Source organism: Hylobates moloch, unplaced genomic scaffold (assembly GCF_009828535.3).
Source record: "Hylobates moloch isolate HMO894 unplaced genomic scaffold, HMol_V3 SCAFFOLD_12, whole genome shotgun sequence".
In the NCBI taxonomy this organism is placed as follows: Eukaryota; Metazoa; Chordata; class Mammalia; order Primates; family Hylobatidae; genus Hylobates; species Hylobates moloch.
In genome coordinates, this window is record NW_026652287.1 from 59,046,631 (window position 1) to 59,063,977 (window position 17,347).

At 44.6% G+C, this 17,347-nt stretch overlaps 1 protein-coding gene across 13 annotated transcripts in view; it reads left to right on the top strand.

The window, feature by feature from the left end:
* The window catches only part of ZNF536 (zinc finger protein 536), a 493,271-nt gene extending 476,726 nt beyond the window's left edge, over positions 1-16,545 (top strand). For 10 of the 13 annotated variants that reach the window (XM_058424647.1, XM_058424646.1, XM_058424648.1 and 7 more), the window contains one exon: positions 13,720-15,476. In XM_058424647.1, the coding sequence (XP_058280630.1) occupies positions 13,720-13,964 (245 nt within the window). In that variant the 3' untranslated portion in view covers positions 13,965-15,476. Of the gene's footprint in view, positions 1-13,719 lie in introns of all 13 variants that reach the window. The other 3 variants (XM_032170348.2, XM_032170347.2, XM_058424656.1) reach the window with 2 other exon arrangements.
* Positions 16,546-17,347: the final 802 nt, after the last annotated feature.

The following is a 17,347-nucleotide window of genomic DNA, read 5'->3' on the forward strand; positions in this document are numbered from 1 at the left end:
CTGCTGATGCCCTGCTGAAATCTGGCGTCATCTAAGCTCTTATCCTAACTGAACTTGGGCCTCAAGCTGCAGGGAGACAGCAAGACACAGTGCAGGTTGAGCTCCAGCTGCAGGACCAGATTCTGCCTTTCTCTGGCTTTGTGGCTCTGGACAGATGCTGTGCTAGTCCGTTCTCACACTGCTACAAAGATATGATCTGAGACAGGGTAATTTATAAACAGAAGAGGTCTAATTGACTCATAGTTCTGCATGGCTGAGGAGGCCTCAGGAAACTTACAGTCATGGCGTAAGGTAAAGGGGAAGCCAGGCATGGCGGCAGGTGAGAGAGAGAGCAAGTGGGAACTGCCAAACGCTTTTAAAACCATCGACTGTCATGAGAACTCCCTCTCTATCAAGAGAACAGCATGGGGGAAATGGTCCCCATGATCCAATCACCTCCTACCAGGTCCCTGCCTCAACACCTGGGGAATCACAATTCAAGTTGAGATTTGGATGGGGACACAGAGCCAAACCATATCATCCGACAAATGGGAGCCCCAACCCCTGACTTCAGCATTGGCAGAGGAATCAAAATGCACAGCTCCCATTTGAAGTTCAAGGTTACCATGCAATAGGCACGTAATAGACGGAGTATTTTAATACTTACAGCCTGTTCTAGCAGACACTCATTTAACTTTATGTGCTGCACTTGTGCTAAGCATCAGGTCTCATCTCATTGAATCCTCACAGCAATCCTATCAGGGAGCTATTATTATTATTGCACCCATTTTACAGATGAGAAAACTGAGACTTAGAAAGGTTAACTAGCTGGCTCAAGAGCACACACAACCGATAAGAGGCAGATACGTTTGAGCCTTGGTGTCTGGCTTGAGAATCTACAGTCTTCATCACTGTGCTTGAATAATGAAAAATGCTGCACGCTAGCAGGGCAGTGGTGCTTTCTCAAAATCTGCTGTGCTGCCTTCCCTGATCCTTGGGTTGCAGGCCCAGCAGACTGTGGGTGTGCCGTATGCCCTCCTGAAGTTTTCGTGTCAACAGAAGTTAAGTATTACCTGTTTGGTTCTGTGACTTTGGAAGCATCTCTTGATGTGGGGTGTTGGTTTCTTCCTGTTCAAGAAAATCAATCAAATCCACTTTTAAATAAACTTTCAAAATAAACTTTAATTTTAGTATGGATTTAGATTTATAAAAATGTTTCATAGACGCCAGATGTGGTGGCTCACTCCTGTAATCCCAGCACTGTGGGAGGCCGTGCCAGGCAGATCACCTGAGGTCAAGAGTTCAAGACCAGCCTGGCCAACATGGTGAAACCCTGTCTCTACTAAAAATACAAAAATTAGCTGGATCCACTGGCGTGTGCCTGTAGTCCCAGCTACGTAGGAGGCTGAGTCTGGAGAATCACTTGAACCTGGGAGGTGGAGGCTGCAGTGAGCTGAGACCACGCCACTGTACTCCAGCCTGGGTGACAGAGCAAGACTCAGTCTCGAAAAAAAAAAAAAAAGTTTGCATAGATAATACGGAGAACTGCCATAGATTTCACTGCCATTTTCCACTGTTATTAACATCGTACATTGGTAGGGTATGTTTGTCACAATTTACGAAGCAATATTGACACATTATTGTTAAATAAAATCCATATTGTATTCTTAGTTTTTTAGTTTTTATCCAGTGTCCTGTTCTGCTCCAGGATACCATATTACCTTAGGTGTCCTGTCTCCTTCCACCTTCCTGGCTGCAACAGTTTCTCACTTTTCTTGTTTCTGATGACCTTGACAGTTTCCAGGAGTATTCTGCAGAACATCCCTCAGTTGCAATTTCTCGTGTGTAGACTGGGGTTATGGATTTAGGGAAGGAAGACCACAGAGGTAAATTTACCATTTTCATCATATCAAATCAAGGGCACATGCTGTCAGCTTGACCTTGGTCAGCTGGCTGAGGTCGTGTTTGTCGGGTTTCTCCACGGAAGTTACTCTCCCGTCCCTTTCCATACTGTGCTCTTTGGAAGGAAGTCACTTGGCGCAGTCCACTCTTAAGGAGTAGGGAGATATGCTCTGTCTCCTTGAGCAAGAAATAGCTGCAAAATTATTTGGAATGCACAAGGCATTTGTCAATCCTTCCCCCTGTATTTATTGATGCAATCATTTATGCCAGTATGATTTGTGGGTATTTATTTTAGACTCTGGGTCATAATCTGATATTATGTTGTTTACTTTGTTACTCAAATGGTTCTAGCTTTGGGTATGGGGGCTTCTTCAGCAAGCTCTGTGCTAATCTGACACCCCCCACTCCACCATCAATATGTGGGGTATTTTTTTTAGTACTTTCTTACTTTCCAGCACTAAATGCCCCAGGATTATTTTGGTGTATTTCCTATCCCAGTCCTGGAATCAACCATTTCTCCAAGGAGCCCTGGTTCCCTTTTTTTGAGAGTGGTATTAGAAACCAATGTCACCACTTCTAGACCCTCTCAGCTGACAGAATAAGGAAATATATGCTTGTGTACTAACTCCTGTATATACACACATCTATATTATAAATATGAAGTTAAGCTTGAGTTCACACAGATGTCTTCAATCCATTACCACATAGATCAAAATGCACTTGTAAAATAAGTACATTTTTTTTGGGTAGCCTTCTAAATTAAAACCCAAATCACAGGAAATTTGAAACCTAAATTTATTTGTACTAAGGATATTCCAAAGTGTTTTAGCATCTTTGATGAGATGGATGAATATTTTTTTAAAACTGAAAACATAAATTGCGTACCTGATTGGAATCATTCTCGCCTATTTGGAATTAGGAAATTTTTTTAAAGTATATGTGCAACTGAGAAAACGGCTCTCTCTGTGGGCCTAGTGATTCTTTATGTATATTTTTACCTCTCTCGTCTTGCTGAGCCGCTGAGCCTCTTGAAGCTGAAGGCAGGATTGCCAGGGTCCTGGGCTGGCATTCTCTCGTTTTGCAGCCTCAGGGTCAAAGCAGTAAATATTCAAAGGAAGCAGCAGGTGATGGTGAGGGGCTTCAAGGTCCCCAAGTGAAGACCAGCCTAGCACCCTGCAGGCCTGACCCACTCATGAACCTGTTGTACCACCATACTTTCTTTCTTTCTTTCTTTCTTTCTTTCTTTCTTTCTTTCTTTCTTTCTTTCTTTCTTTCTTTCTTTCTTTCCTTCTTTCTTTCTTTCCTTCCTTCTTTCTTTCTTTCTCTCTCTCCCTCCCTCCCCCTCCCTCCCTCCTTCTCTCTCCCTCTTTCTTTCTCTTTCCTTCCTTTCTTCCTCCCTCCCTCTGTCTTTCTTTCCCTTCCTTCCTTCCTTCTTTTCTTTCTTTCTTTCTTTCTTCCTTTCTTTCTTTCTTTCTTTTCTTTCTCTTTCTTTCTCTTTCTTTCTTCTTTCTTTCTTTCTTTCTTTCTTTCTTTCTTTCTTTCTTTCTTTCTTTCTTTCTTTCTTCTTCTCTCTGTCTTCCTTTCTCTCCCTCCCTTCCTCCTTCTCTCTCCCTCTTTCTTTCTCTATCCTTCCTCCCTCCCTCCCTCTCTCTCCTTCCTTCCTTCCTCCTTTCTTACTTTCCTTCCTTCCTTTCTTCCTTCTCTTTCTCAGAGTCTTGCTCTGTTGCCCATGCTGTAGTGCACTGGCACTCCAACCACTCACGGCAATCTCCAACTCCTGGGCTCAAGTGACCCTCCTGCCTCAGGCTCCTGAGTAGCTGGGATTACAGATGTGTGCCACCATACCTGGCTCATTTAAAAATTTTTGTAGGGATGAGGCCTTATTATGTTGTCCAGGCTGGTCTCGAATTCTTGGCCTCTAGCAATCCTCCTGCCTTGGCCTCCTAAAGCTGTGGAATTTCAGGCCTGAGCCTCCCGTGGCCCTGAATTTTTAATGTATCCAATTGACCTATAGGGGGAGTCAATTTCTTACCTAGCTGCAGGCATTGCCTAAATGTTCCTAATTTCGAGGAGTTCAGGAGGCGCTGGTCGTGCAGCTCTGGGAGAAGTGTGTTATAGGGAGCCCCTCTGGGTGCTAGTGGGCAGTGGCTGTTCCCAAGCCTTACAGCCCTGTGTGTGGGAACTGATTCTGAGGCCGCTTCCCTCCACTTGATCACCTGCTCCCTTCTAAGCAATGGGACTGTCAAACGTGGATGCAGGACGCCCTTCTGCGGTAGAGATATTTTGTGATCCCATGCTCTGAAAATGATGTTCCTCGTGCTCAATGCCCAGCTTTGATGGGCTTCTGTGCCTGTAAGGGGAGTGACATCTGGTGCATGTGCTATATCTCACACACACACACAAACACACACAGACACACAGACACACACACACACACAGACACACACAAACACAAACACACACACAAACACACACAGACCACACAAACACAAACACACAGAGACACACAAACACACACACAGACACAAAAACACACAAACACACACAAACACACAAACACACACACAAACACACACAAACACAAACAAACAGACACACAAACACATACACAAACACGAACACACACACAAACACACACATACACATGGTACACACCCCTTCAGGGGGTTCATGGACCACCTCTTGGAACATCTTTGACTCCTAACCAGAGGCCCCTCTTTGTAGAGACTCTTCCAGCAAGCAGGTTGCAGTCCACGGCAGGAGCAGGTGGAGAGACGAGCATTCTTTTAGAGAAGACATGAAGTTGAATTCCTGATCAGTAAGCAGTAAGTTCCATACGTGTGACTTTGGATGATCATTTAATCTCCCTGGATCGGGGATTTCATGTCTGTAAGGTGGGAAGACATCCCTCTGCCATATCTCCCTACTGACAGTCTTGAGGACCGACTGAGGCCACTCATGCTGATGCACTTTGATGAGTGGGTACCAGAACATGTTCACCAATAGGCACTGTCACCACCCCAGGACTAAACACCACAGGGTGGTCACCTCCCTTCTCCCCACTTTCTTATCATCTGCCGACACACTTGAGGAGAAGCCATCAGTTTGGAAAGTCTGGAAGCCCCACAGATGCAGCCCCCTCTCTTCCACAAAGCTAGCTGCCCACAAGTGTGGAGCTGTAATGAATGGATGGTCCTCCCAAGGGCAGGCATTTTCTACTCCCCCTTAGGTGTGGGGAAAGAGCAGATATTTCCATCCCAGCAAGTAAGAAAAATATCTCGTTTCCCCACTTTTGTTATAAACAATGTACGACTTGCTTTCTCCTTATTCCTCTTGACCCTCCGCACTGTATACATATTTATATATTATTCATAGTGGATTAAAAATGAATGTGCTCTTTACCACGGCTCCACGGCGCAGTGACAATACAAATTAACGTATGATGTACTTACTTTTCGCATGGCAGTGATGGGAAATGTTGATGGCCTCAAAGCGAGAAGTAGAGAGAGGGGAGTGAGGTGAGACGGGCGGTTGGGGGGGCCCCCATCTGGCCACACCACCAGGGCTCCGAGCCCGGATACAGATAGATGGGGATTGGGAACATTCTGGGAACTGATGTGGCGGCAGTGCTGGAAAAGTCTTCCCAATTCTCTTCTCCCATGGAATGAGGGCTAAGTTCCCAGTGGGTCCTGTGTGCCTGGCCCCTGTTCACCCTCTTCACTGAGCTTCCCCTGTACCTTGCTGACCTGCTCCTAGGATGCTGCACTGACCCAGGCTTCCTGCTCCTGTGCCTGGGCTCAGGCGTGCCCCTCAGACTGCAGTAGCACTGTCTCTCTTTCCCATCTCCTGGCAACCTCTTTCATTCATCTGTTCCTTTGCTGGAAAAAAAAAATGCTTGGCGGAAATCTGTGATGTGCCAAGCACCGTGCTGGGTGGTGAGTAACAACAATCATCAAAAAACCCAAACAACCCCAAAATAAAAGCTCAGTCCTTGCCCCCGTGGAGCTGACAGTCTGCCTGGTGGGGAAGACAGCCGTGATTGTTTTATTTGTTCAGCTTCTGCTAGCAGCCGGGCTGAGGAAGAGGCGTGTGCTGGGATGTGTGTCACAGCCATGGTGGTGGGTCTGGGGTCATCCGGGAGGCCTTCCCCAGGCAGAGACAACTGCATGGAGGCCTGGAGGATGAGGCTGCAGGAATTGGATGGAGTAGGGGCAGGCAGAGTCCAGATCGAGGAGACGATCAGGGAGGATCGAGCAAAGGTCCCGGGGCAGGAAAGAGCATGCTGCATTTGGAGAACAGACAGAAGTCTCCTGTGGCCCGAGTACAGCAAACTATGGGGACTTTAAGGGAGATGAGGAGGGGGGGATGCTCAGAGGCTCAGATTCCTCCTGGCAGGTGTTACGGGAGCTCCCCATCACCTATACAATATCACAGCCCGCACTGCCTCCCAGTGCTGTTTGGGACCTTGCCCCCAGCCAACTTAGCCCTGCCTTCTAAATGGGGAGTTCCTTCTGGCAAGAGGCCTCACCCACATCAAATTCTATCTCACATTTGCTGAACTTTCTCCCAGTGAAATGCGCCTGTTAACAGCTTGTTCCTTTGGGCTTTGAAGGTCCTTCGGTTTCCCAGATCCCCCATTCAAATGCCTATGCCCCAAAGAGAGACAGTCCCTTAAGCTTTCATGGTGCTACCTGTGGCAGGAAGCACAGGACAGTGGCACAGGAGGCACTTGCTAAGTCCGTACTTTCAATGAAGAACCAGGTAGAGCTTCCCCTGAGCCAGCTTAGATCAACAGCACGATGACAACATTGGAAACAGCAGCCATGCCAACGACAAGCAGCCGACATCTTGGAGTTCTTCATCATTTGTCAAGGTGTCACATACCGTCATCTGATGCTCACAGCACTCCTGTGATATAGGTGTCAGTATTATTGCGTCATTATCAAGGTGTGGAAATGGAAGCCTTGTGTTCCAATGGTTGACCAAGGTCAGAGAGAGGGGAGACTGAAGTTCAGGGTGCTAGTAGCTTAGCAGCCTTACAGAGGAGGGAAACAGTGGTAGGAACCCAAGCTCCTCGGTCCACTGGGGAGAAGGAGGGCCCTGAAAGTAAAGCAAAGGTGCCAGAACAAGAGAGCCCTGGGTCTTCCTGTTTGACCCAAGGCCATCCTGGAGTGTGGTGCTTCTTAGCAGGTTCAACTTGGGAGAGGCCATCGCCTTGATGCTGTCTCCAACGGGGAGCTGGAGTGGGTGTTCTTACTCTCTTCAGTTCCACCGCAGTGGAAGCCTGCTTGACCCAAGTCTGTCTTAATACTTATTCTGCATCTTCAACATTGATGGACATTAGCATCTTCCTTGCACCTCTAGGAATCCCCGAGTCTAGGTCCAGTCAACTAAGATGGCACAGGCAACATGGCTGGTCTTTTGTTTCATTAAAATGAGATAGATGGGCTGGACACAGTGGTTCATGCTTGTAATCCCAGCACTTTGGGAGGCTGAGGTGGGCAGATCACATGAGGTCAGGAGTTTGAGACTAGCCTGACCAACATGGTGAAACCCCACCTCTACTAAAAATACAAAAATTACCCGGGCATGGTAGCAGCCATCTGTAATCCCAGCTACTTGGGAGGCTGAGGCAGGAGAATCGCTTAAACCTGGGAGGCGGAGGTTGCAGTGAGCTGAGATCGCACCATTGCACTCCAGCCTTGGCAACAAGAGTGAGAGTCCATCTCAAAAAAAAAAAAAAAAAAAAATGAGATAGATGGAAGTGTGCAGGCCACTGAGGGGCTGCCTTGTCACCTCTGGGACTGCAGCGGCTTCTCCTCTGGGGATGAGATGGCCTACGTCCGTCTAGAGAGATCTCAATTCCTCTAAACCCACAGCCACCTCAGCAGGAATGTCTCCCGGCGTTGTTCCATGGGCCCCTTTTGCTGCTGCTGCCTTCAGGAGGGTCTCTGCTGTCAGAAATATGTGAAATCCACAGGGACGTATTCAGCAGAGCTCAGCACTTTTTTTTTTTTTTTTCTGGAGCACTTGCTTATGTTCTCTGACCCAAAGCCAACAGATCCCAGTCTTATTATCATCAGGGGCTTTCACAGGGACAAATGGTAGAGAGACATTTGGAACTTTTTATCCAGATTTACTTGGACTCAGAAATGTGTCATGTCCAACAGTACTGTGCATAGCAACAGCTTTCTGTTTGGGAATAAATGTTCTCATCATCAAAAGATAAGGCTTTCAGTTATATTTGATTCTTGGGAAAATAGAATGGCTTCTTCCGGGCCTATCATAGCTTCTCCCAGTCAACTTCCCCAAGGGTGGGCCTTTCATTTCTTCATAGAACTTTCTTCCACATCAGTCTCATGGGAGCCTTTCAGCAAACAACTCAGAAAGATGTGTGTGTGTGTGTGTGTGTGTGTGTGTGTGTGTGTGTCTATAAACAATATTATGGATACAGAATAAAATGCATTGTAAATTGTGTATAAACTAACACATTGTGTGTGTGTGTGTATGTGTGTGTGAGCTTATAAACACACATTTTAATCATAGTCTTTGTAATAAGTTTAGAGAATGAGGGTGACTAAGTACTTTATATCCATTGGAAATTTGTTTTAAAGCCAAAACTTCTAGGTTCACTGTATCTCAGCTCTCTCATCTGTACAATGGCACTGATGTCATCCCTTGGCAAAATAGTCCAAAGCTCAAATATTAGGATAAACATGCAAAAATGTATGTGAAAAATTGTGGAATGAAGGCCTTCAGGGTCTTTAGGTACTATCAGTATTATCTACAAAGCTTCTACTTACTAGTTACATTGCAAGATCTGGATTTATTATGGTTCTAGCATCATATAGACTTCTTTCTACAAATGGATACGTGCATGGCTTTAGATGGATTTACATATAGATTTCCATCTCACCTAAGTGAAAATGAAACCAGTTCAATACTAATGTTTTGACCAGTGAAGTATTCAAATCTGCCAGAATTATTATTATACATTTTGACTATTCCCAAGAAACAGAGATTCAAAATACAACCATAGGATAAAATCATGATTAATATTTTAAAATTGATTGGTGGAAAAAATATACTAAGTGCTTTTATACCAAGTTGGCCAAATCAAAAAGGCTTTCATTGCAAATAAAAGTGATATCTGAGGTTCACATTTTAGTTTGCCAGGAGGCATGTTGCATCACTCCTGTGGCAGTATCATTTGTAGGGAGGGTGGCTTCCATGTAGCATAGGATTCATACATGAAATTATTACTTAGTAATGTGACAACAGAAAATACAGTAGACAGTTGGCTGGGCTCCATGGCTCACACCTATAATCCCAGCACTTTGGGAGGTTGAGGCGGGCAGATCACGAGGTCGGGAGATTGAGACCATCCTGGCTAACACGGTGAAACCCCGTCTCTACTAAAAAAAATACAAAAAATTAGCCAGGTGTGGTGGCGGGTGCCTGTAGTCCCAGCTACTCAGGAGGCTGAGGCAGGAGAATGGCGAGAACCTGGGAGGCAGAGCTTGCAGTGAGCCGAGATCACACCACCGCACTCCAGCCAGAGCAACGAGCGAAACTCTGTCTCAAAAAAAAAAAAAAGGAGGAAAATACAATAGACAGTTTTGCTGATGAACAAAAACAACTGAAGAATGGAAGAACCAGTGTCATCCTGGTAAATTGAGGCAGATTTATAAACGATACTGAGGTTTGATCACTTTGTTTCATAGTGCTGCTGGCCTCTTTGGATCATGGTACCAAAGGTTTTGGTTTTATTTTTTATTTTTATTTATTATTTGGAGTTCTTTACTCAAAAGACTTGTCATATGATAGTGACATTCTCCATCAATTAATTATTCCCATATAATGAATAAACGAATGACTTAGCCCTAGCTTTATCTGAGCCATGGTAATTAGGACAGTGGCCAGCCTTTGTCCATGAACTGCTACAGAGCTGCCCTTCCGTAGAAACGTAGAAAATACTGTCCATGTCAGAGAAGCTTTGGCCAAAGCCTCGAAACATTTCTCAGGTTTCCCGGTGTCTTGCTCCTTCTCTGTGTTGTTTGGGATGACCTTCAGTTGGCTTGTAGGCCTCCAGCTACAAATTGAGCCCGCCTTTTTCTTGCTCAATAGTGTCCATTTCAGAGTAGCTGGAACCCTCTCTCAGTGAGTCGTGGGCATAGCTTCGAGTCCACAGGGATGATAACTTGAAAAATTGGATGGCTGAATCTTGGAGGCTCTGTGTTGTCTCTAAGCTGCTTGGCCAGGAGGATCTACTTGGAGCTCACTGATGCCCAGCTTAGCCCTGACTTAGATTCACCATTAAGGTAGGGAGAATGGGCATGGCTTTGCCCATCCCATTGCCTCTGATTGGCATTCTAATTCCATCCTATGCCCTAACTCCCAGGTCATGAAGAACAGGGACCATTTGCATTTTTTTGTACAATCGTAAATTTGCATTAGAAATATGTCTAGTTGTCCTTCCCCTCCCAACCCAGGGCCTTCCCTAGGTGAGCAAGCCCTTAAGGTGAAAAGGGTGGCAAGACAGCAAGTGGGCAGTCACCCTGGGGACTCCTTCTCTTACCTGGCAATCATGGCACTGGCCCCTGGTGCTAGCGGTGCTCTTCCTCCTGTGGTCGGCTGTCAGGAAGGGCCAACAGCAAGTGCACTATTCTTATACTTTATTTTGTTCTTAACTCCGAAGTCTGTAGATTTGCAAATTGGCTTCTTGAATTGGGAAGGTTGATCAAATTCAGCCTTGTGTTAGGGACAACAGTAGAAACAGAAGACGCAGAAGCACTATCCAAAAATGTATAATTCCTGGCCGGGCATGGTGGCTCACGTCTGTAATCCCAGCACTTTGGGAGGCCAAAGTGGGCAGATCACCTGAGGTCAGGAGTTTGAGACCAGCCTGGCCAACATGGTGAAACCCCATTTCTACTAAAAATACAAAAATTAGCTGGACCTGGTGGTGCATGCCTGTAATCCCAGCTACTCGGGGAGTCTAAGGTGGGAGAATCGCTTTAACCCAGGAGGTGGAGGTTGCAGTAAGCTGAGATCATGCCACTGCACTGCAGCCTGGGAAACAGAGCGAGACTCCGTCAAAAAAAAAAAAAAAAGAAAATCCAAAAATGTATAATTCCTTAGAAAAAGGCAAGGTGATACAAGAAGATAATAAATAGTTCATGCCTACCTGCTTCGTGCCAGGTACTGGGCTTGGCATTCATAACACTGAGATGGTGATGGTCCTTGCCCCAGGAAGTCACAGCCTTTTGGGAGGACCAGTACCTACACTCAGGCCCACAAAGCAGGCATCCCACTGATGAAAGCCTGAATAGAGAAGTTGATTTGAGCCTGCAGAGAATGAAGTGGCATTTCAGAGAGAGGGTAGACAAGCAAGGCTATGGAGACACCGCACAGTGACATCTATGTGCAGAGACCATCTGATGTTCGGTTTGGTGTGGGCAAAAGGGGTTGTGCTGTAGCGTGGAATGGAAAGGTGATTTAGGAGTGAGCCATGAAAGTCCTGTTATTCCTTTGGAGGCCAGTGGCCATCAAAGATTTGGGGCAAAGAAATCACAGGCTGAGCTTCTGCTTTAGGCACTCGTTCTGCTGTCCCTGGGAAGGACAGGCTGGAAGTGGGAAACTGGAAGCATGAAGGCCCCCTGCGGACTGCCATGTTCATAGTCTAGACAATAATTAGTACACACTGGACCTGGTTCTGAAGTCAGCATTGCAAAGGAAAAGATTCAACAGGTAGAATGGATTAGTCCTGGACACCAGTTGGTTATGGGGAAACAAAGAGGCAATGAACTCCAGAAGCCCAACAAGAAGCAAGAATTTAGAACTGGGTGCAATTCAGTGGGAAAGTGAGCTTCTGCTTCCAACGTTGTATTGGCTTCCTGTTTTTCAGGAACAACACTGTTTTGCTAAATAGACACAGGACTGCTATTATTGCTTTAGAAAAAGTGCTGAATATGTGTTTGTTTGTTTTCTGGAGCCAATGATGGAGTTCTCCATTTATTTACTTGTTTCTTTTTTTGAGCAAATGAAACCCAGCTCTGGGCCCTGACCTCTCTGAGTGCTGGGTGAAACAGCACACGAAAGCTTCCAGGAATGGCTCAACAGCTTCCCGGAAGCAGGGGAGATGCCATTGCTTCAGAATAACTTCCCCAGCCAGATGTTTTACCAGTTCCTTGAGATGGTAGAGTCTGTGCATGGCTGTGACGCATCAGGGTAGAGATGTTGCGCTTGGAGGATTAGGTGAACTTCCGCAAGAATCCATCTCCTGTTCCAAATTACAGTCTTTCTAGGAAGGTTTCATTTCAAGAGTCACTATTCAAAATCTACCTTCTTTAAAACTCATGCTGGCCTTGATTACCTGTTCATCTTTCTCCTGGTCCCCACAACTTCCGCTGCTGCCCCTGAGACCCTCAGACTCTAGAAATCCCCCAACTCAGCCATTCCAACTCGGCCTAAGAGCAAGACTTGGGTGACACCCCTCACTCACCCCACCCCCAAACACACGCTCCCTTGCCATTCTTGGTTTGCTCAACAATAAAGAGTTAATGGGAGGATAAGAACATGAACTGGCTTTGCCCTGAGGCCTGAGTCAGACTCCCAGATGGAAGGATTTATGGTCTTTGTGCAGAATTGGGGTCAGCAAAGTGTAGCTCGTGGGCCAAATCGAACTGTTATCTGGTTTTTTGTTTGTTTGTTTCTTCTTTGTGTTTGTGAAAGGGTCTTGCTTGTTGTCCAGGCTGTAGTGCACTGGCACCATCATAACTCACCGCAGCCTCAAACACCCGGCTCAAGTGATCCTCCCGCCTAAGCCTCCTGAGTAGCTGGGACCACAGGCATGTCCCTGGCTAATTTTTAATTTTTTTTGTACAGACAGTCTCACCATGTTGCCCAGGCTGATCTCAAACTCTTGGGCTCAAACGACTGACTTGCCTCAGCCTCCCAAAGTGTTGGGATTCCAGGTGTGAGCCACTGTGCCCAGCAATTGTTTGTTTTTATATAGTCTGTGAGCTAGGAATGGTTTTTCCATTTTTTTAGTGTTTAGGAAAAAAACTCAAATGAGAATAATAGTAGTTCACCCCACATGAAATTGATATAAAATTTAAATTTCAGTGTCCATAAATAAAGTTTTGAATTTCATCAATAAAAAGTTGAGGAATATTTGTTTCCTGTCTTGTTCTCTAAATACCTACACAATATCTTGCATTTTGCCTCTTTGCCTGCAAATCTGGAACTATTTACTATTTAACCCTTTATAGAAAAAAATTCAGGTATGGGGAGGCTTATCTTCAATTACCTAGAAAGTCTGGGTTCAAAACTCTAGCTAGAGCCTGGTGTGGTGGCTTGCACCTGTAATCTCAGCTGCTTAAGAGGTTGAAAAAGGAGGCTCCCTTGAGGCAGGAGCTTGAGACCAGCCTAGGCAACATAGCGAGATCCTGCCTCTAAAACAAACAAACAAAATTGCTGGGCATTGTGGTGTACCTGTAGTCCCAGCTACTCTGGAGGCTAAGGTGGGAGGATGGCTTGAGCCCAGGAGTTTGAGGCTGCGGTGAGATATAATCTCACCACTGCTCTGCCAGCCTAAGGTGAGGAACGAGACTTCATCTCTAAAAACAACAATACAAATATTCAGGGATGGGAAGAGCTTCTAAATCTTAGCTTATGTGCCTGATGTATCGGCTGCTTTTCTAACCCTTACTATTTGATTTTTGCAAAGTAATAATAATATTGATCATGCTGGTGATTGCAATTATGATCCTTTGAGCCCTGGGGGCCAGGAAGGTGTGAGCAGCAGTGCTGACCGGCCACTCTTTCTGCCCACAGGTCACAGGCCTTTCCAGTGCCGCTACTGTCCCTACAGTGCCTCTCAGAAGGGGAACCTGAAGACCCATGTCCTCTGCGTCCATCGCATGCCTTTTGACAACAGTCAGTATCCCGACCGCAGGTTCAAGCGCTCCAGGGTCGACTCGGAGGCTTCTGGGAATTTCGAGGAGCCTACAGCTGTCAAGGCGGGGAGCTCTGCAGACCTCACGGAAGAGGGCGGCAAGGGCCAGGAGGAGACCAACTGAGCAGACCAACCTGTATATTGCAATAGTATTTTACACAGTTTTAACATTATGCATCTGGTAAAAGTTTGCTAACTGCATTCCAAGGGGAAAAAATCATGTACAACCCCCCAATAGTGTATAGAACATTTAAAAAATTTTAAAAGATATCTATATATATATTAAAAAAAAAATTCCCCAGCCCTTGAGAATGGCTGCTAAACTGTTACCCGGCAACAAGTACTTCCAAAACAATGCAGGTGGGAGAAAAGTGATTTCAAAAATTCTTGGTGCCCTCCGAGCTGGAGAGAGCTGGGGGCCCTTCCAACTCGAAAGTCGTTTTTGTCCAAAAATAAATGCTCTTAACCGAAAAACGATACCATCTAAATGATTTAGTGTTGCGTTGAAGATGGAGGGGCTGTGTTTTCGTTGTTGAAAACACCTCTATAATCTGACACCAGCTGCTGTCATTTGCCTAGAACCCTAATGAGATGTGTCGGGAGGCAGCTGCGGTGCCAGTCAGACTGGAGCGGTCACTGCAGAGAAAATCAATTCACGTGGTGTTGTAACTGCACTCTTGGAGAAACCTTAGACAGCCCGCAGCCAGCGCCAGGGCTGACCGGCACTGCAGAGGATTGAGATCTTAAATGCTCATTTTTACAAAATACACAGCCAAATGAAATCAATGATCAGGAAGTGTCTGCAGACAAACGTCCATTGCAGGTTTGATGAGTAATTCCTTTTTTTAGATCAAATTGTTCTTGGTGGTCTTTTTTTTCTTTTTTAAAAAAAAATTTTGGATGAAGAAGGAAGTTGCTATTAAAAAGTAGGGTACATTACATAAAATGTTGTTAGAAAAACTAGCTAACCCCATTCATAGAAGATGCTGGTGAGCAATTAAAATTTAGGTAATAATAGAAAGATTTTTTTATTATGATTTTTAAAATTTTACTTGAATGAAGGCTGCTCTGGTCCTTATTATCAGATTTTTTTTCATGTGTTGGTTTTTATAAGTGTCACAGATATGAAGCAAGATTTTCTTCTCCAGCAAGCTCTTATGAAATAGCTTGTATTAAAATATGAATCTAAACATCCTGCTCTCTATCTCTAATGATGAAAACTGTTTGAGTTAAAATGTCTGTTTTTGTAAAACAAATGTGTTCTATATTTTTGTAGATTTTAGATTTTCTACTGATTGGATACTCCAAATTTATCAAGTTCTGCACCACACAGAAGGAGATTTTGAGTGTCAATAATGAAACACTTAACTCATTAAAAAAATGATTTAAGAAGACTAGTTAAAGGTTTATTCTTGAATCTGCTAGCATGGTGTAAAGTTGAGCCTTTTAACATGCTTCCTTTGAGTGACATGAAATTGGTGCTGTTGCTTGTGGTGGTAGAGAAGTATGAAAGTATTAACTTCTTCTAAAACAAAATCATTCAGACTTAAAAAAAAAAAAGTCAATATTTCCTTGCAGGCTGGGAGCACAGATTAAACCCCAGGGCCTTAAAAACTTCAGCTCTGCCTACAGCAGTTTACAAAAATACTAAACTGCAATCAATGTAAATAAAATTCTTAGTGCTATCCTGAGACCAGAAAGAATCTCAGGCTAATAAGGAATCCGGTTTGCATATGCTGTCAAAAGGGTGTCATCTAACCGAGGTTTCAGTGTAAATGAGGTCGCTGTGCAACTTGGACCCATCTGGCATAGAGCAAGCTGCTTTCTTGTTTTTCTAGTATAGTTCTCACTGCCTTACTTAAATCGAGTTGATAAACTTAATGCAACTGTTTCTATGATCCTAGAGAAAGGACTGAAATGTTATTGAAAACTTTCCGACTGTAGTAAGCTTTAGGATTTTAACTGCACTACTGTGTTTGGTGACTGTGCCAGTCCCTTGCTTTCTGTGTTTGCTCTGCCTTTGGTATCTTAGCAAAGAAAAATAAAATAAAAGAAAAAAAAGATGAAAAAAAAAGAAAAAAGAAAAAAAAGAGGAAAAAAAAGTGGGGGAAAAAATGAGAGCCACATTCCATTTCTAGCACTTTGGGAGCTCTTTCAGTATTTTTTTGTGTCTTTTCAGCATCCTCAGATGCGACAGGCAATAATTCTGTTTGTGACACTGGGAACATCCCCTCTTCTTTGTGGCGTGTGTGTTGATTCCATTTTGTCCAGTGCTACTGTCCTTCTTCCCCCTCTGACACAGGCCTTCTTTCCAGAACATTTGTAACTTGTAATACAAACAAGTGACAGCCACAGTGATGCAGCGTCAGTTTCTGAATGTCATCAGGTTCTCATATCTAAACATGTCAAGTTTTTTCCCTGTAACTTCTGTAGTCTGTGATGCTGGTCATAATACTGTCTACATTCCTACACAAAGAAAAAAAAATCTATCTTGGAGGAAATCTGAGATCAATAGGAGTAGAGGATTTTGTTGCTATGCTTGTAACAAGTAGAAAACTTTGTATTTAAAGTTTATTCTTGGTCATTATTTATTATTATAATACATCAGTTGACAGAACTTTATTCTGGTATAGAAAGTATTAAAAGTTGTTTTTTCAGCAATGACTGTTTTCTTTCTGCTGTTAGAATAAAATGTCTTTGAAGCAGCCCAGTTTTATCCAGTGTTTTACGCAATAAAACCTCTACCTCTGGGAAAAAAAATCACATCTTTTCCTACTCGCTTATGTTTACTAGGAGGAGTAAAACATATTTTTGCAGGTTTGTCAGACTTCGGCAAGACATTGTCAAACTCCATGTATAAAAAGCCCTGTACTGGGCAGGGCGCGGTGGCTCACACCTGTAATTCCAGCCCTTTGGGAGGAGGATCATCTAAGGTCAGGAGTTCAAGACCAGCTTGGCCAATATGGCAAAACCCTGTCTCTACTAAAAAACACAAAATTGGCGTGGGTCAAGTCTGTAATCCCAGCACTTTGGGAGGCTGAGGCAGGTGGATCAACTGAGGTCAGGAGTTCGCGACCAGCCTGGCCAACGTGGTAAAACCCCGTCTCTACTAAAAATACAAAAATTACCTGGGCATGGTGGTGCATGCCTGTAGTCCTAGCTACTTGGGAGGCTGAGGCAGGAGGATTGCTCAAACCCAGGAGAAGGATGTTGGAGTGAGCCGAAACGGCGCCATTGCACCCCAGCCTGGGCTACAGAGGGAGGCTCTGTCTCGTGCAAAACAAAACAGAACAAAAAGCCTGGTAGGGTCCTGCAGTACTAATGGTCCTCTTAGGCCTGTGCTTTTTCAAGCTGAGTCAGTCTCTATGCCACATACATAGTGTGTGAGTGGCGATGTGTGTGCGTGTGTGTGCACATGCATATGTGAACTATGCTTCTTTAAATGTTTGCAGACATGCGGTTCAGTAAAGTCAAGTCTATGGAAATACTAATGCTCTTCGTATTACA